We start from the raw sequence: 19,732 nt of genomic DNA, 5'->3' as shown, positions 1-19,732 counted from the left end.
AACATTGATGAAAGCCTACCTAAGCTGCACTGAATGCCTGCTACTCTAGAAAATTCTTTCCTCTTCCATTTGGCAGCTAGTTAGTTCCTACAGACTAGCCATACATATTTGTATGTCTCCATTTTCCAAAATTGAGACTTACAAATAAGCATCAAATGTACATGAAGTTCTTTCAGATTGATACCAATATTTATATTATTTAACTTATGTGTTTGAAATACCAGTTCACAATGTATTTACACTATCATCACTAAAGCAGTTCGTAGAAATTATTCACAAGATAAAAGATATGATATACCATACTTCCTGGCCCATAAGACATACCCTGATTTTCAGGTCAGAATTTATGACAAATAGTAGGATCATATAGAAAAGATCAAATTATTTTGATATTAACACTTTATACTAGGCCAACTGAATTGCTAAATTAAAAAATTAGTGGCTACATGTATATCAACTTTTATTCATCATAAATTATGGAAATTCATCATTACAGGCCAAAACACCTTTCAGCTGCCTTGCTTCCTTGTTCTGAAGCATAATTCATACATTCAAGTTTAAATGTGATATTATATGACATTGCCTCTCTTAAGATCCCATGAGGGTATTATCATTTTATCTTTTTATGTGAAACTTAGTTTCTGTTATCATTTTGACATTATTGTAATTTGCACTAAAAACAACCATTTTCTAAGCCTTTATGAAACTTTTAAACTAATTAATGTTAAACGACTGTAGACTTTTGACTTCATTAGGAGAGATAAAATGCATGTACGAGGTCGTATGTGTATTAGCAAGGGGAGATTAGCCCAATGCATATTACAGGTATGTTTCTGTATGTTTCTTGGCAGCGCCACATGTGAGATGTAACAAAATTGATACAAATCAAAATTTGTAATAAAAAACCATTTTCTAAGCCTTTACAAAACACTCATACTTATTAAGGATACATGCTTGTAGACTAAGACTTTGTCGGAAGAGAGACAATGTATGTACGAGGTCGTATGTACCAGCAGAGGGGCATTTGACCAATGCATGTTAAGTTTTGTGTCAGCACCACATGTCAGATGTAACAACATTGTGTAACTACATTGCATGTATATATTTATTTTTTACAAGTACTTTCAACTAAATATTAAAACTGTTGCTTGCTACTGACTCAAAAGTGATATTATTAAATTTTTGTAATAATGGCAACCATTTGCTACAACTGATATGGGAAAAAATACATAATAGTAAGCGTTTTCTTGGAGAATCAGCTGGCGCTTGTATTTCAAAATTACACCCATGTATGCGGTACCTACTGTATTTCCTCAACCATAAGATGTACTTTAAAATGTGCTCTAAAACTAGCCTGCGTCTTATGGGCTCATTCAACGCAAACTGATTTTAGAGCACATTTTGAAATATAGAAGCGCATCTTATGGGTCAGGCAATACGGTAGTTACGTGCATAGGGAGGATACAAACTATAAGGCAATTAAAATGGGATTAAACAAGAACGGAAGAAAATCTTCCACTCCCCATGAGGTGGAAAATTTCATTTTTAATGGTCCTCATAACATTAGAACAGTATTAATTTGAGAAACTGCAATACAATGAATAGTAGTTACCTTAAATAGGAGGCCCTCATCCTTTCAAGGAAATACTGTATTAGATATCCAATAGTCAAGTATAGAATCAGTAAGCCATTCATTGTCCAGTTCAAAGTACAGGATGTAAGGTAGCATATTTGAACATATTTAAGTTCATGGATATGATAAATGAAAACATAAATATATTAACTCTCAATTGATTTTCATTTAATGTTAGTTCTCCGAATCAATTACATCAATTGTTCCACTCATATAAAAATAAGCTGTTTCATTTTTTTCTTTTTGACTGATCTAAATACAGAACTTTACTATAGCCATGGCATCATTGGATTCCAATCAATGGAACTTCTAGCAGTCAAATTTGTCACTGTGTCTGAAATGTTTGAAATAACTTTGTAGACATCTACATTGACATTGTAAGCCTGGAACAAAACGTGAAATATTAATAATTAATTGCATTTCTTTACATTAAAGCAAGATAAACAGCTATAATTGTTACACACACTTGGAGAAGTACATCTGATGCATTTAACGACTTTTGGAAAACATGGCATTTACCAGCAGTGGAGAAAGCATAAAATATTCATTAAACAATAGTAATTAATAACAATTTACAATTTTTCTTCCTAGATTGGTTATGCAAAATGCTATCACCCCCAGTTCATCCCATTCTACTTATTTCAGTTCCATACAAAACATCAGTTACCCACAAAGAAAGTGTTGCAGTTGATGCTACTTCATTTATTACATTTGAGACTGATAATAAATACACCAAAAGCAGTTTACAATACGTTTGAGGTGCACACAATATTGCTTCAGGATATAACGTACACACCGAATTTTTGGGGGAGAAACTCATCATTCAAGTTTTTCTACATTTACAAACTTAAATGGTTGAATTTTATGTACTAAAAAAACCGTAAACACAGTAATCAACCCAAAGGCCGGTTTGGTAGGTGATGGCAAAGTTCACCCAGTACTAAGCCCGACGACGTGTGAAATTCACACATCATGGTAGGGGGGTATCCTTTCCCTGTGCCGGTTATGGTTTCCCAGGAAGATCTGGTACCCGAAAAATCATATAGCTTGGGTGGAGCTGCAGGTAACCAGAGTGCCTTGCCCGGGAACTGCCCTTGCTTCATATATTGTTGATGCCAATTTCAATTGTAGTTCCAGTTTTAATCCGAAGAACTGGCACAAGCAAGCTGACCTATTTTTACTGAAAATCATTAATTCATTCTAATGGCTTAGAAATTGGCTGTACAAAAGTTCTAAACGTAGGAAGTTATTGCACCAATTCATTTTTTAATAAGCTAAAAATTTTAAGAAGACAAATATTGAAATCTACTTTCATAATTGTCCAGTTTTTTAACTTATCATATTTGGCAACATATAAAAGACCAAGACCTTTTTTCCCAAAATTATTGTTTAATTGAAGGTTCGAATTCCATGGGTTAACTATTATAACTTTATAAGTTCAAAACTGAATGTTATTTTTATACCAGATATTCAGTATTACCTAGCTCATCACTATTTTTTTACGTTTATTTTTCAACTCACTTCTGCAATGCTGAAAGAGGTAAGAGTGAGATATCAAAAAAATGCAATCATCTCTTATCCCACCTGGTCTTAACAAAACAGTTGCGCTCTTCCGAGTGGAATTATTTATTTAAAAATATCCTCATAAATTTTACAACAAGGGACAAGAGATTAAGCTACACAATTCAATTTAACCTGAGAGCGCTAGACTACCATAAGGAGCATGGAAAGAGAGTTTCTCGGTAATTGCATCAATGATTGAGGCTATTTGTCTTTTCTGGAGGGTAAGAACTAAAAGGAACAATAACTTAATCTGATGGCATGTCATGCTTTTGCATGGACTGTTAAAATATTTTTTCTTGTTCGTTTACTTCAAAGGCTATCAAATACAGTGAATGACATTAAAATATCACTAAATCTTAATTGTAAGTGTATTTACCGTGTACAACTCCAAGGAGCTAATATCACTTCTCACACTACCACAGTCTCCTCTCGTGGCAATCCTAATCAGAGCAGGGAGGCTTCTATCACGCCTTTCACCAAGAACAGGAAATGCCATCCCAGAGCTGTGGCAGTACAGTTTAAATTTTTGATAGTATGTTTGGACAACATAGTAAAGTAGCCGAAACAGATCCAGAGAGGGTTCATCACTAAGCAATATGACTTCATTATCTTTCCTGGAAGTCTGACAAAATGAAGTAATTATAAAATGCATGAATATAATGGATTCCTTGACACTTTATACATTGATTTTTAATAAAATATACAAAGAACTGATGATGTTAGTGCAAAATCCATGTAAATCTAAAGAGTTAACTTTATGTTAAGAACTTAGAAATCCAAACTCACATACACAAACTTGAACCATACCTGTTTATATAATTACTATTTTTTCACTGCATTTAACTTGCATTTGATTACCAAAAATATTTTATAATAGTGCAATTAAAAGATTTCTTACCCTTGCATAAAACTTCATTTATAAAAAATTAGAATGCCTGTAATTGCTCAGACCACTTGAAGTGGTCTGAGCAATTACGTTATCGCAAATTATACTTTACCCCATGCATTGAAGTAAAATGATGCAGTACTCTTATTAGATAGATTGATACAATGATGATGACATAACGCAAAATTTATGCTAAATTTATTCCCCAATTTGGATGTTTCAGACTCAAACTTGACTTGACAATGAGGATATCAATTGCTATTTCAATACTAGAATGCCAACATTGCAAAATAATGGCTTTCAGCAGTTGCAACAACTACCACCCAAGATATCCCTAGAACAAATATCCTAATCCCATCATGATGGGACTATATACAAATGCTATCATTATAAAAAATCCAAATAAAATCCAAGCAACAGATAGAAAATAAATTTAAAACTCATCATCTCTGATTGAAATGCTAGTAAAATTGGTGATATCTGATTATGTTACTTTCTTGTCATGCAGCTAAAGAAATGTAAAATGAAATTCAAGTGATTTGAGTACAAAATATTGTAATTCTAAAAAAAATTCTGGCATCACGTTATTATGTCCCCATGCCCACAGTAAGTTCATACTTACTAATGATGTTATTGCAATAGCTCCACCAAATCTTTTTGTTAAACCAAGAGCATGATGGATTTCAATTATATCTTCCCAGTAGTTGTTGCCAGTTGCTTCATAATATTCCAATGATGCTGCATTCTGCTCCTCTAAAATACCATAATAATGCTCTGAATCCATTAGTCCATGTATATGAGGGTGTAATTGACTGGCCCCAGCATGAGGCAAACTATCCCAAAGTACATTAGAAAATCTATAAGAGACCAAGAAGTAGGTTATTTATCCAAGAAATGAATCATGAAATTTAAAACATTTAAAAAATATCAATTTTTGTGAGTTCTCTACCTACCTACTGGATTTATCTATGCTATTAACTTTTTTGAACCACTTCAAAGTTGTATTGAAAAGATCAACAAACTCTTCTTCAGTAATTTCAGATGGATTATGTCTTTTACTGAGCATCAATCCATGCCACTTGTCCAGTTTGAACGCATTTGCTGCTGTCACAGAATGTTTCCCCTCAATTCTGAAACACATTAAAAATCATTATAGATCAGGGGTTCAAAATAAAACCACAGCAGAGCAGAGGGTTGCAATGTGGTAAATTTCCAGATGTCTCTTGACAACAATTTTGTAGGAACTAAATATTTATTTTGAAGAGCTGAAATAATTAAATTTAATAAATAAAGTATATACAATTAGGCAAAATTTCAAGAAATATACATTGAAATTTCTAGAGAGCTTCATTTAAGGCTCACAATCTTATATGTCTGTATATAAAATCACATTTTGGCCAAATATTTCACAGCGGCTAAAAAATAATAAGAGCAAAATAAAATTCTTCCGTATTTGAAGGCAGTACTAACAGAAATTCACATCTATGAACCACACAATATTTCCCCATTATGCACAATTTACTAATTTATCTCTATACTATGCTCCACACTTATTATTAACTTTGCTTCTCTGGTCTACCAGCCTTACAACTTTATCCCTACGTAGTAGACCTCCAAGATGATGCAGAATAACATTTACGGGGAAGACTACCCTTAAAATTACGCTGATGTCTCCAGGCACTTTTTTCAATAAAATTATGTCTTCCCTTAACTGCTATAACCAACCACTACTTTCATTGAATTTCTATATATGTAAGTCTTTGGCAAGTTTTTGTTCGGCAGCTTGAATTTCATTGCCATGAATTCCTATACTACCATAAGATGGCTACTACAGCTTCTCATCTTCCAAGCAAAATATTTTTCCGTAAGTACTACAGCGCAGCCATCTCATGACCTCATAACAAATCACAGGACTACATGGCCAGACTCTGCCCACATTAGTTAAGGTGGTCTGGATTAGCAAAGGTTAACTGTAGAGAGATTTTATTGTAAATCATATAAAAAATGTATTGTTTTATGGAGGGTGTGAAGGCCATAGGATTGCTGGTGCATTGAGTATACATACCAGCCTTCATATGTTGCTAATGGCAAGTGCCATGACAACACCAATGGTGGTTGGTTAAAAGACCAGTAGTTAGTGCTTTGTCCATACTATTGACCCATGTGCCACACTTCACTCACACATTTTATGCACTTATATTAGCAGTGAATAAATACCTTTTATTTAATGGGATCATTGATTTTAATTATGATCATTCCTTGATGTAGCCGCCAACATTAAAGCCAACCACTGTGATAAAATAAGAGAGACAGACCCTGTCACTGATAGATTCAAGTACCCATTCTTCCCTCCCAAGATACTCAATCACAACAAAATCAAACCCAAGAGCCCAAAAAACTTATGCCAACTTGAACACTAAAAGTTAAAGAATTAGTCAAACACAAAAATGATTGCATGAAGTACATAGGCATATATGTGCACAAGTGCTTTTGAGCATGAGCAGGAAAATCATCAAGTTAGTGTGTAAGTTAAGACTTCTGCATGCATGGCTGATGTACTAAAGCTATATTAAGCCTCGTTTTCAAATATCCATTTTTGCAGCACCTCAGACAGTGAAGCAACAGGATGCAGATTGCAGAAGTTGCTTAATTTCTTAACTCTGGCAGTGGAGAAGGAAAACATGTTTGCTGTCAGCTTTTGTTTATGTTTCATCAAAATGCAGTGCATGGGCTATCACAGTCTTCTGTTTTAGAGAGGCACTGCTGCAGTGCCTCTCTAAAACACTGCTGCGGCACTCCAGGGATCAAAATGGAGCCATAAAAATGGCTGCATAATTTTTTTGGATACCAACCTAGGTATATCTCAAGATAATGGAGAGGATGGAGCAAGGAGTGAAAAATTAGCCCTTCCACTATCTTCAATCCTTTCTTTAGTGGCTGCAGGATGCAAACCATTGTTTACCTTGCAACTGGCATCTTCAGCCATACATTTGAGCATGAGCAACAGTTGCTTTCATGAAAAATACTATTTTGATAACCATCCCAACCAATGATGAAATTCAAAATCCATTCCACAAATATAAAATGGTTATATTATGAAGCTACATTTAGTCAAATATTACTTTCCCTTGGTTTTTCAAATAATTATCTTATGCAGTGATAATGTTTAGTTCCCAAAATTCCATAGCAAATAAACCATTTTTTTACTAACTTGACACAATTATGAGTTAAAAGTCGTAGATCAGTGAAATCTAAGGTATGCCTTAAATTATATCATACAGTTATACAGTCAAATGTTTTCTAATTATTTTTGGTGATCTACTAGTTATGGTAGGTTCTGGATGGACACAGCCTATGTAATGGTACAGCTATACATTTACTTGCCTCTCCTAACAAAACACAGCCTGACATCCGACACTACTATAAGCCCCTCTTTAATGATTCATTCTTCTGTCATTTCATCCAACATGCCTATCCAATTCCTAACTCTTCCTCACTTGCCTAAGATTCTCTCCTCTACCACAGTCTTCAACATAGTAATATCAGTAAAGAATTGAAAAATAGCTACAACTTTGTCACATACCACCAAATGGTTTGATTGATTATGTAGCCTTCTCTTTAGAATTATTACAACTCGCAGCCTGTAGCAAGTGGATCAGCCACATCAACTCCCTGAATTCTTGTGCAGTTCCATGTTTAGAGTGTATATTGTACGACAATATTGACAAATAAAAATCACAGAGCAATTCATTTGTCGACGCTATTTCAATGATACCATTATGTCATGGTTTAGCAGCCGGACACTCGGATGGCATCGGTGACATTTACAGCTACTGATGCCATTTCCCAAAGCCGATGTCATGGCATCCTCAAGCAATAGATGCCATCATAAAGGAAAAACCCTCCATGCAATTCAATAAGGTTATCTGATACCTTCCAAATATATCCTTTGCAGTCAATTTTTCATAATTGCAGAAGTCACACATTTTTTTAGTAGCTGAAGAGAGCTCATCAACATAGACTTTGGGGTCCTTATTCTGTGGCTGCATTGGTCTGTTTGCCCTCAGAGGATTATAAATAGTATGCTCCTTTGTGTATTGATTCCGCACATGAATTGAAGACTGAAATGCAAAGCAGTATATTATTAAGGACTCTCTGAAAGAAAGTATATATCTTAAGAATTCATAAAATCAACAATTAAACATGGAGTAATACATAATATATATTGGATCAAAATGTGAGATAAAGCTGGATCATTCAAAGTATGATGACAGAATATGATATTAAGTTCATTAAGAGCATATAAGTTTTAAAATCGCAAGAAAGCCTTCGGATCGGTGATGTTAGGGCTAACTTAAAACTATGCCCTAAAATGTGTGAAATACAAACAGACATGGTAAGGGGATTGGTTGCTCTCCCTGTGCCACATAGGATATCCCAAAATATTACAGTATCAAAAAATCACAGGATAATTCAAAGAATAATAAAAAAATTTTATAATAAACTAATTAATCTGGATTTCATTTATGACTAATTTTTTGCATATCATCATCCCATTCGCTGGTTTTATAGTAAAAATTAGACTCACTTCAAACTATGCCCTCAAGTCTTAGAAATGTACACATTTAGGGGAAAGGGACCAATTCATTAATCCGTATCACCTAGGATATCCCAAAATGTTCTCATTTCAATAAATTCACCCAGTTTAAGTTCAGTTGGAAGTCACCTTATTGAAAATGCTGTGAAGTTGAGAATGTGAATCAGCACTCAAATCCTCTTATCTCTAGAATGCATGCTACCTCTGCAGCACACAATACCTAATATTTAAAGTGAAACTGACAGTGAAAACGTTCAACTTTGCCATTAGTGATGGAGCTAATGAGGATAAACCACACAAAAGTTTAACATTGAATGTGGAAAGGCTGAGTCAGTCATCCCATCAAAAACTGCAACTCCATACATACCATGTGTATCTGCCACTAATGAATTCTTCTCTGCGCCCTCCAAAGGCTATGCATTTTCTGAGCCTCTGGATTATATTCATAATAAAATCATTATAATTTACAGTGGGTAGTTCATGATTTGTTTTTTGAGCTAACCAACATTTTTTTGTATTAGTCACTCAAGAAGTACCATATCTATGTAAAAATCAGATTTGAGCAGTAGCTCAATAAGAGTTGAAATTTAAGTAAAATGTGAAATTTTTGAGATAACTTGAAACTTAATGTGTTTATTAATTCAATTAATATTTTTTAAATATGATTTTTTTTGTAAACTAAATTCTTGCAACTAACTAATTTTCTCAGTAAATAAAAAACTTGAAATCCTTTAAGCAATAATATTAATACCAGCATTTCTGCCAGGATAATGTGAAATTTCAAAAATCTTTGTTGCCAATGCCATTACCATCCACTGCTCAAAGATGAAGGTTAGCAGCGAAAGTTTTAATGTGATAATTTCTATTACGTACCTGAAGAAACAATGAAAGAAACAGGAATGAGTATCATAAAATGAAGGTGAATTGGAAAGAAATGAAAATGCTCTATCACACTAAGAAGGTATTCTACATTAAGAAAACACTGCTATACTATACAAATATATAGTTACAAAGAAGGAATCAGCAGGCAAAAACTTTCCACTGGAGTGTGGGACTATTGATCACTGGCAGGGATCATATGAACAGAAACTGAGATAAAAAAAGGGAAGCCTCCAAAACAAGGTGCAGAGGTGGATAGTGAAGATCAAATGGCCAGATAAAGTAAGAAAGGGAAAATTGAAGAGCTACAATTAGCTTATTTTCAAATTGAAATGGTGATGATGAATCTAAAGAATGGGTTCAACAGAAAGTAAATTCAATAGCTATTGCCAAAACAAAAGAGATTGAAAAGGTAAAATAGCACCTTCACGCTGTCAGTGCTACATTAACTGAGTTTGAACTATTCTGTCCAAGACATCAAACTTTATCTTCAGAGAATATATATTTATTGCTATGTTTTACTTGTACAAAAGTTAAGTAAAAAATACAGTATTTCGAGATTTATTTCATTGTCCTCCATGAAACTGTAAATGAGCAGTTTTACAATGATGTCATAATACTTTCCAGATAGCTAAAATGGTATCTCTATAAATATCAGAATGTTACAGGCAGGCATATTTGATGAGGATTTCTAGGAGTGGCTCACATGTCTATGTAAAGCATATAAAAAATCAAAATCTCAAGATCAAAAATGGATACACTCTCCTCTAAACACATTCCTCTCCTAATCCTCCTCACCATCCCTCTTGCTCACACACTTTATCCTCCCTCTGTCTATCCTCCCAATATCTGTCCACCCCCTCTCTCCCTATTGATGAAACAAATAAATTCTTACATATCTCCTATTTACGTGTTTTTTATGCATTGATATTTGTTTCCTGCATTTACCATGGTGTGTAACCGCTCCTCAGAGGTTTTTCAAGTGTACATATATAGGTAATGTTAAAGGGGAATTTCAATCATAGATAAACCTTACTATTATCACTATGTTAAAAATAGCATGAAGGCCGGTTCGCACTTGCCAGCTATGCTCGAAAAAAAGAGATGGGTTATAAAAGTTCTTCACGAGAGTGGGTTAAGCTAAACTGTGGTATAAAACTGCACGATCATTAGGACCCCAGAGGCATAAAGATGCCCCCTCTAGCGTCGAAACGATATTCCCAAGAGCCAAGGGATAGCAGCGAGTTACTCACCGCCATAGCAACTCTGCATCATCATTAAGGGGTGCCACTCACTTGGAATATTTCCTTCTTAAAGCAATAGTTCATTATTTCAATAACGATTGAGTTGCAGGAAATAGATTTAAAACTTGACATTTCAGCTCACGGCTTCCTGGCAAATGTGAACCGATCTTTACACTAGGGAAATGGCTTTCAAACCTGTGATTTCATTGCTTGAACGAGATATTCCATGTCATGAAACCAAAGTTTCAATTTATTCTCAAATGCATTGGAATATTCTATTTTTCCTTCTCTAACATCAACTGTATATATTTTTTGAAACTTGCCCCACAAAATTTGACATCTACGCTCAAAAGCTTGTGACCAAGAATCTAAATTAACCGGCGTCTTTCCGATTGTGCTATGCAGTTTTCCATCGAAACAATTCATTTCGTACCAATCCTGAAAGCAATCAAAATGAAAACATTACCTTCCCATTTCTAACAAATTGCACGGCATCATGCGCAACACTTCTATGTATCATTATAGTTCTCTGTGTTGTGCATAATATTAAATCTAAAATTATTTATTCAAATATGCAACAAGATAGCATTCTGGCTATGAACCAGGCCAAATTTAAAAAAAATATACCAATTTTATACTTAACCTGGTCTTTCAAGCTGTCCAAGAATAGAGTAAGTGTATTTTCTCTATGGTTATCTGTCTTCACGATAATTGGCTTGTACATGGATGCACATATTACAAAAGCCATAACAATAAATAATGCCTGGGCGATGAACTTTTTCGAAAAAATTCGTTTCATTGTCTAGGGATAATAAATATACACACAAAATATTTGGGCTCGTTGTTATGTCGTGCAAGATTATAATTGGTCATTATTAATTTATCTTGTTAGGGAGTACAATGTTCCATTTGCTATATAACAACAACATTTCACGCTAACGCACTTTATTTAAACTAACTGAAAAATATATTTGCCTACTTATTGCCAACACGATCTTGTTCGCACAAAATTTGGCTACTGACTACACTTCATACCACACGAACATCAGAAATTTTTACACGTTGAAATTAGCTTTTCCGCCTTATCACTTTTATCGCTTTGTTTACAAATTTAATATTAGGCCATAGAACATTATTTCCTACTAGAATCTGAGCTTCCAAAAGATTTAATTTTTCAAAGGATATTGGGACATCGACGTCCGTTGACGGCGCTAGTACAGAAATGTTTATTTCTCTTAGTTAAAGTAGTATTGACTTTTAAATAGTAATGCCACTATATGTGATTTTAGTGCCTAATTTTTTAATCCCATTCCGACTTAAATAATTCTACTAGAATCATAGTTGGAGTCTTTCTTCATTAAAAAAACATTCTGTAAATTTTTCATGGAATATCGGTAAAAATATGGCCATTTGAAGTTCATCATTTCCTATCGTTGAAAATATTACTTATGCGGAAGAAATTAAGCAATATCAGTAAAGGAAAGAATTTATAAATCATTTTGGCATATCATGGCATCCACCGACGATGATTGTTTCTCTAACTGTCTTCTAGGCTTTAGGCTAAAAATATTTAAATCCATTGAAATTAGGAATGTTTGGATTGCGCAAGGTCGGATAAATATTTATTGCGGCTCTTTTTGGTTTTCCGGTATTTCATTATTGATATTTAAGTAATCAGGCGCAATTACAGCACATCAAAATTTTGACGAGGGCATATTGTAAAATACGGCATTGAAATGAAATATTTAACATCATCATAAGGCGTTTGTTTTCGAATGCCTAAAAGCTGAACTAAAAACGGTACGTTCTCTAAATAGAAAGTGATACACTTCGGAAGGAATCGTCTAAGCTCGTGACCGATGAGAAAACAAAAGCATGCAGTTTAGCAAACACCGTTGTATGTGTTAGTATATGAATGAAATATATTATGCGATTTAGTATATTCGTGGTAATGTGAGCTGTAGTAAGTGGGATGTTGGCTATTATTTCTAATGTAAAGTGAACTTATGATATGAATTAATTTAATTGTTCTATCCAAACCTAACAATGATAATCTTTATTTTCTTCTCAGGTCTGGGCTTTCACATGAGGAAGGTCATAGTTGAAACACCACACAAATGAAGAAACATTTCCCAGTAATGATTCAAGTACAATAGGAACATACACACAAGAGGTTTGACTTGGCGAAACAGTCTCTTAGTTCATAGAGATTTGTTCCAGTAGGAAGGGTCGCAGTCTTTTTTTCAGATGTTTGCCGTGTGAGAAGTTTTCACAAATAGTGGGAGTTAATTTGAAAGGATCTTCCCCCACCTAACCTGATGTTTGAATTTAATATGCCGTTTGGCTTAGTATTGGGTGAATTCTTCCAACACTAATATAACCAACTTTCGTGTTGATAACTGTGCTTATAGTCATAAATATTCGTTATAGTTCTGTGTTTTTATAGTATAAATATAATTTTTGTGATATTTGTTTTTATTTTCTAGGGAAATCATGGCAGGGTCAATTCATAAAAATAATTACCGTTAGGTGCCGAAGAAGTGAATCTATGTTTGAAAAAGCCACATTATTATACTTTTTAAGAATTAGCGTTGTTATTTACTTGAAATTTTATTTTTCATACATTTAGTAGTAGTTTTTTGGCGAGGCGACCGACTGCTAAGGTAATTTGCGTCATTAGGGATTGACAGGAAAGGATTAAGGATGGAGAGAAACCCTGCGTCAGCATTAGCCTACTCTTAGCGAAAGGCGCCAAGGGGTCCGCAGCTTCCCATCCGTCGGACGGCGTACTCACTCAAAGCGCCCTCAACAAAGCGCTTCAAGTAGGGATCGGGTCATTGAAAAATATCTGTCGCCGCCGGAATCCGAAGCCGGGCCCTCTGGGTGGGAGGCAAGTACGTTAGCCACCGCCCCATCCCGATCCTCATGAGAAATTTATAACCGTATTTTGTAATACTTTTTAAGGGAAAATTACCCTGTTTACTGTAGTTACTTGTCGAATTTGTAATGTATACACTAGATACAGAAACACTATCCTGCAAATTGTTTCTTTTTGATGTGATAGGTTCCTTAATTTGCATTATGTAATAATCTTTGCACCCCTAGGAAACAAAAATTGTCAGCCCTTAATTCATAATTTAAACTGTACCTGATTGTTTCTCCTTGGCATGGGGCAGCAATGCATGGCAACACCACTTAATATTTTGCATTTATTTTTCATATGGAACCATTCATGGCAGTGTGTAACCTGCTGAGAATAGCATTGCACTCCAATTTTATTTGGTAGCATACAGTTAGAGGTAGGTTTTTGATGAATACAGACTGAACACGTCTACACTTCCATGCCTTACCAAACAAGACAACCTGACACCCCTCGCTGTAATAAACCTGTCTTCAATATGCCATGCCGTATTCCTCTCATCATCTGACCAACTTTCCCAATCCTTTTCCTCTTCCTATTTTACTTTGATGTTTCACCCAAAAATCTCCTCTCGTTCCCCTTAATGTATACAATTTTAATATTTGTTTTCCTTTCCATTCATTTTACTTATTACATCCTTCTCATCAGCCACATCTCAAAAGCCTCCATTAGATGTCTATCATCTTGCTTCATTGACTAAATTGTCACACCGAACAAAGCCACATTCCATAGTAAAATTTTCTATATTCTTTTATTAAAATCCATGTTAAGAATCCTTGTCAGCTATTCCCTCCTTGTATATTTCTTCCATATAAAGCCTTGAGCTGAGCAGTCAGTGACATGTACAGATTAGGACAAGTCATGTATCCATTCAATCTACTCCTATTTTCTGTTATACTTTTATTAATTGTACCCAATTTACTCCATCAAACACCATGAAATCTCCTAAATAAATATTAATAATACATTTCTATTAGTTATCTCACTGCGATGGCCATACATATATGCCTCTCCCCTTCCTGAACTGTTCATCTCCAAAGTCACCATTTGGCCCTCAATTCTTTTGTTGGTGATCCTAAGCACCACTTTTGCGTAACTTGACATTAAACTTATAGCCCTCCATCAGTCCTCTAATACAGCTGCCTTTCTCTTTTGGATAGGAACTGGCACAATGAAATCTTCCAGCCAAATCCCTCCCCCATAAATGCAATGAATTTGTGCTTAAAATCCCCCTATCATTTCAGAAAATAAATTCTTGGTTATTCTACATATATTTTTTATTTAACACGACCCAGGTTTCGACTTACAAAGTCATCATCAGGTGGTGACTTTGTAAGACGGAACCCGGGTCGTATTTAGTAAAAAATAAAAAAAACATAAACACAGTGATCGACCCGAAGGTCGGTTTAGTAGGTAATGGTAGAGTTCACCCAGTACTAAGCTCTATACGGGGTGTGAAAATTCACACGTCAGGGTAGGGGGGCCACTTCCTTTCCCTGTGCCGGTTTCCCAGGAAGACCTGGTACCTGAAAAATCACTTAAGCTTGGGTGGAGCTGCAGGTGCCCAGAGTGCCTTGCCCGGGAATCGAACCCGGGACCCTCTGGTCAGCAGTCCAACGCTCTACCCACTGGACTACCACGACCCATGTGGAATAACCAAGTATTTATTTTCTGAAATGAATCACTTCCACAAAGTGACGCCTGAAGCCATTCTATTCCCCCATCATGTTTTCCTAAACCTCTTTAAGTTACTTCATATTTATCTATCCCCATTGCCTTATATGATTTTAATGCCATTCATGTTCTTCCTATTTCTTGGTCAAGTATGGCTGGTCATAAGCTCTGCATCTACATCATATTCTCTGTCTAAAATTACTAGGCTTACTAATCTTTATAATATAGATACTCCATGCATACCGGCATGTTTCCACCTCTCTAGAATGTTTCTTAGCTCAATTATTAATTTTTCTGCTATATCTTTATTAGTGTCATCAAATTTTCCCATCTAGTTCCACAGAGACGTTTTGCTTTTCTGTACAGCACACCCATTTCTCACTTACTTTGTAAACTCAAAGTACTTCCACCTTGACCTTCTCTCTGCTTCTTTCACCTATTAGTTCCCACATTATTTTATTATTTATGTCTTTGTACATCTTTCAACCTAATTCTCTGTTTATGTTCTTCCATTTCCCTACCTAATCTGTCTTCCCAATAATTTTTTCTCTAATCCATGGTTTCCTTCTTCTTTTACTATTAACTGTCCGTAGAGTTCCCTTCGTGGCTTTCAATATCCCTTTTTTTTTGTTATGCTCCCATTTCTCTTCTACTGTTCCCATCCCCATGCTTGCACTCATAATTTTTCCACTGCCTCCTGATGCTCCTTTGTTTTCATCCTGGTTGATTGTTTTACACTCCCATTTTCTCATTAATCTTCCCTGTGTTATTCTCTTTAATCTTAAGTTCGACTTAAATTGAACTATTTTATGTTCTGAATCCAATCTTCTCTCAGGAAAGTGTGCAAATTGATTGCCCTGTTCCTAAATCCATACCCAACCATAAAATAGTCAAACTGATTTATCTGTGAATACCTGGGCCTTTTCCATATGTATCTAGATCTTTTGTAAAGTGTAAATCAAGTTATGATTAAACCCTGTCTCCTGGAGAACTCTTTTGACTTCTCTCCATTGCCATTCCTTGATCCTGAACATAGTACTTGTACCTCACTCCAACTCTCTATTCACCCACGACTAAATTTCAGATATGTATAAATGACTATCCAGTGTTTCCTCCCAGGGGTACACAGTTATTTCCCCTAATGGATCATATTCTTTGTCCATTTACTCCTCCCATTGGTTACATTTTTGCCTGTAGACCTGAATAATGCCCAAGTTCGTTGGTTCAGCTTTTACTTATACTAGTAATATTCTATAAATTACCTGCTCCATATTTACTTTTAATTACCTTTTTGTTCAATACTTCTATCATCTCTTGCTTGGCTGATCATCTTCTACATCTGCTTCTCTGTTACACCTGTCAGTTCTTCTTTAGAGGTAGTTCATACGATGATGACCGAGTAAGACTTTTCTTTCCTGCTGCCAAGCATGTCACATGGTCCAGTGGGCATGGTCCCATAATAGCCAAGCATATTCATAATTATGCCTATCATAAGTTAATCGCAAAACAATATGGAGTAGGTTTCCCATTACCTTCCTTTGTAATTTATTTATACCATCACTCAAATGGCTGCCCTACTGGGGTCAGATACCTTTGCAGCCATGTCACTGAGGAGCAGTCACTGCTTGGATTGCCTCTCCTCTGGTTCTTACCCTTTAACCAGACTGGCATGAGTGACCTTACTAGTAACAATTATATATAATTGCTCCCACCAGCACAGCTCTAGGAGTCATCAGAATGCCCTAGCCCTTCTACCAAATCAAGGTCGATGACCATGGGGAGAGTTATTGTAACTTAAAGAGGTCAAAAATCAAAATGTGACTGAGAAATTAAGGGTGTTTAAGGCACTCTGATGGGCGTTAATTAACCATAACTGATAATATTATGAAAATGGATCTAAGATAGATCTTTTTTCAGATAAAAATCTATATCTAACAATGTAGGTTAAAAAATTACATTAAAATTTGAACATTAGGTTAAAATGATTGGACCCATGCTTAGGTTTAGAAAACGAGGGACCCAGCCAAGTCCTGAATAAAAAGTGAAGAAAATATTAAAAAATAATACAATTGCAGACAATTTTTTCCTGCTACTAATTAGTGACCATTGCTTGAAATTTATTGACTGATGAAAAGTTCTTTTTCGGTTTCTGGAGATGAAAATGTACATATCATAGGATTACCTCTTATGCTTGTTTATTAGCAAATAAAACTCATCCTGGATTTTAATTCACAATTTGATTCATATTGAAAAGAACTATTTGAAGTACAATCATTTCCAGTAACTTTTGTGACCCTAGGCCTCTGAAATGTTTTGAACACATTTTAATACAAACTTATGTCTCTAAAACAGTATGGAATATATAAAGGTATATGGCATTGGGGAAATCATTTTTGTGTATTGTCTTTCATATGGGATTGAGATCAGAAGTGATCTACTTTATCTTACTTGATGCTGTAATTCCCCTATAGAAATAAAATTTGCAATATTCTAAAACAATTCATGAGAAAAAGAGGAATGGGTGACTCTGAAAAAATATTTATGCTGCTTGAATTTGATTTATGATTTATGCTTATTAATTTTCCATGAAATTTACTTTGTTTATGTCAAAGCCATGGAAATACTATTTTTGATCTTCCCTGAACTGGCATGGTGATATAAATTTGAAAAGGTATTTTCATAACCATATTTAATGGTCGATAACATTCTCACATATTAAAATATTGTTTCATTTCATGTGTACTCTGTAGGCTCATCATTAGGTCTCGATGGCTTCTTTCCCTGCAACGGCAAAGAAATAATGAGAATATGATGACCCGGTTTCTCAGAAAAGTTGTGATATTGCAGTTCTAATTCCGGCAAAATTTTAGGAGACCCATGCATCTCACCATGTGAAAGTGTAATGTTAGTTTCACTCTGACATGGTCTCATATTTAATCCATCCTAAATCCGTAAAAAAAAGTGAGAATGAGGTGGCTGATTTTTTTTGGTTGAAATATGGAGTGTTGTTATCAATAGTAGTGGTAGTCAACTGACCTTGGGAAGATTCTTGGTGGACCCCATGCTAAACAGTACTGTAATCCTATGCTTTGACTAAAATGACATAAAATATCCTTAAAACTCCATACTGCAGTAGCTTACAATACAATAGCTTACAAACAATCAAGGACTGCATATATTCTTCCTCCAAAAATGTCTGTTCTCTTCCTCCTCTACCTCGGTTTCCCACGTTCTCTCCTCTATTGCTGTTTTCAGCATCCCATGGTCTCTCAGCTTCTCCCGCATCCACTTGTCCTGCCTTCAAATTTATCCCAGCAGCCATTTCTCTTTCCCTAACACGGCTAGAGAGTAATTGTTTTCCCTTGTGTCCATTTTTTTTTCAAAAGCCTCTAATCTACTCTTAACCCCTGCCTCAATGACCATGTTTCTTAAACATACCATACATTAACATTCTCCATGGTAATATGTTCACTATTGTTTTCTTCATGTCTTTACTAAGGTTCTTGCCATCAACTCCAACCCTTTTTCAAATGTTTTTTTACTTAATGTCTTTCTCTTTTTAATATGCTCGCCAATCTGTCCTACAGAATCCATCGATACACGAATTATAGCCACTAAAATAGATGGCCAAAACATGGCGAATTCTGTGAGTACTTGTGTGATAAGCCATAGGTTTTTAATTAATTAAAATCGGGTTCATAATTACCATTCCTTACACTCTAACCTAGTTTGGAACTAATTGTTGACTGGTCTCTTCCAGATTTATGATGGTAATTTGATCCTGCTGGTTGCTTGGAATCGGTTCCTGTCAGCACCAAATAGAAGAATTTGCTTAGTGTCCCAGCAAGAGTGATTTGATCACTCAATTTTACCCAGTACATGCAATGTTTATAATGGCTAAGGATCGTGCATACTGTCTAGTACGTCCTATAATTTTAATTATGCTTCAAGCAGCAACTTTAAGGAACACTAAGTGGCTCTGAGAAAGAGAGCTTCCTCCTCTCTTGAAAGTTCGAATGCCTAATCACTCAGTACAAGGGGAATGAAATCAGTCTTCGGTTAGGTTATGATATCTATGATCTTTGGTTCTTCATAAATGTATCAAATATATTTCTCCGTCAGGAATATTCGCATTAAAAGCTCTTTCCGTCGTCGTAAATCTGCTATTATTATTTTTTTCTCTCGCAATCATGAGCACTTGTTCCATAAAGAAGTTCGTCTCGCTGTACAGCAGTTACTCTCCTTTTAAATAATGTTAAGGCATTAACTCATTTACCGAATATAATATGTCCGTGAAGCGAGGGATTAATTCCCTTGGATTTTCGATCTTGCCGTG

General features: G+C 35.1%; 1 protein-coding gene and 1 long non-coding RNA gene across 6 annotated transcripts; one reads left to right on the top strand and one right to left on the bottom strand.

Annotated features, from left to right (window-relative positions):
• Positions 1 to 1,779: 1,779 nt before the first annotated feature.
• Positions 1,780 to 11,896, bottom strand: LOC139685661 (uncharacterized). 5 transcript variants are annotated; one of them, XM_071582620.1, is made up of 7 exons: positions 11,446 to 11,896; positions 10,998 to 11,240; positions 8,016 to 8,203; positions 5,036 to 5,212; positions 4,705 to 4,939; positions 3,573 to 3,818; positions 1,780 to 2,016 (listed from the first exon to the last, which is right to left on the bottom strand). In XM_071582620.1, the coding sequence occupies exons 1-7, from the start codon at positions 11,599 to 11,601 to the stop codon at positions 1,903 to 1,905; spliced, it is 1,359 nt and encodes a 452-aa protein (XP_071438721.1). In that variant the 5' UTR covers positions 11,602 to 11,896; the 3' UTR covers positions 1,780 to 1,902. The 5 variants fall into 5 exon arrangements, with proteins under 5 accessions (XP_071438721.1, XP_071438724.1, XP_071438722.1 ...); XM_071582623.1 differs by having other exon boundaries at positions 11,126 to 11,240; XM_071582621.1 differs by lacking the exons at positions 10,998 to 11,240; positions 11,446 to 11,896 and adding an exon at positions 10,812 to 10,918.
• An 808-nt stretch (positions 11,897 to 12,704) lies between these two features.
• LOC139685852 (uncharacterized) lies at positions 12,705 to 14,102 on the top strand. The gene is made up of 3 exons (XR_011700236.1): positions 12,705 to 12,765; positions 12,874 to 12,975; positions 14,042 to 14,102. It is a non-coding gene; the product is annotated as an uncharacterized lncRNA (long non-coding RNA).
• Positions 14,103 to 19,732: the final 5,630 nt, after the last annotated feature.

The sequence above is a fragment of the Hetaerina americana genome, unplaced genomic scaffold (assembly GCF_022747635.1).
Source record: "Hetaerina americana unplaced genomic scaffold, ioHetAmer1.1.p SCAF_12, whole genome shotgun sequence".
Lineage (NCBI taxonomy): Eukaryota > Metazoa > Arthropoda > Insecta > Odonata > Calopterygidae > Hetaerina > Hetaerina americana.
This window is presented reverse-complemented; position numbering and strand designations above follow the sequence as displayed.

Excerpts from the sequence above, each read along its gene's own strand:
- LOC139685661 (XM_071582620.1), bottom strand. The coding sequence starts at position 11,601 with ATGAAACGAATTTTTTCGAAAAAGTTCATCGCCCAGGCATTATTTATT. Across the intron at positions 8,204-10,997 it reads TTCAAGCAATGAAATCACAG|TCTTCAATTCATGTGCGGAA; the intron begins GTTTGAAAGCCA and ends TTTGCATTTCAG. Across the intron at positions 4,940-5,035 it reads AGCATAGATAAATCCAGTAG|ATTTTCTAATGTACTTTGGG; the intron begins GTAGGTAGAGAA and ends GGTCTCTTATAG.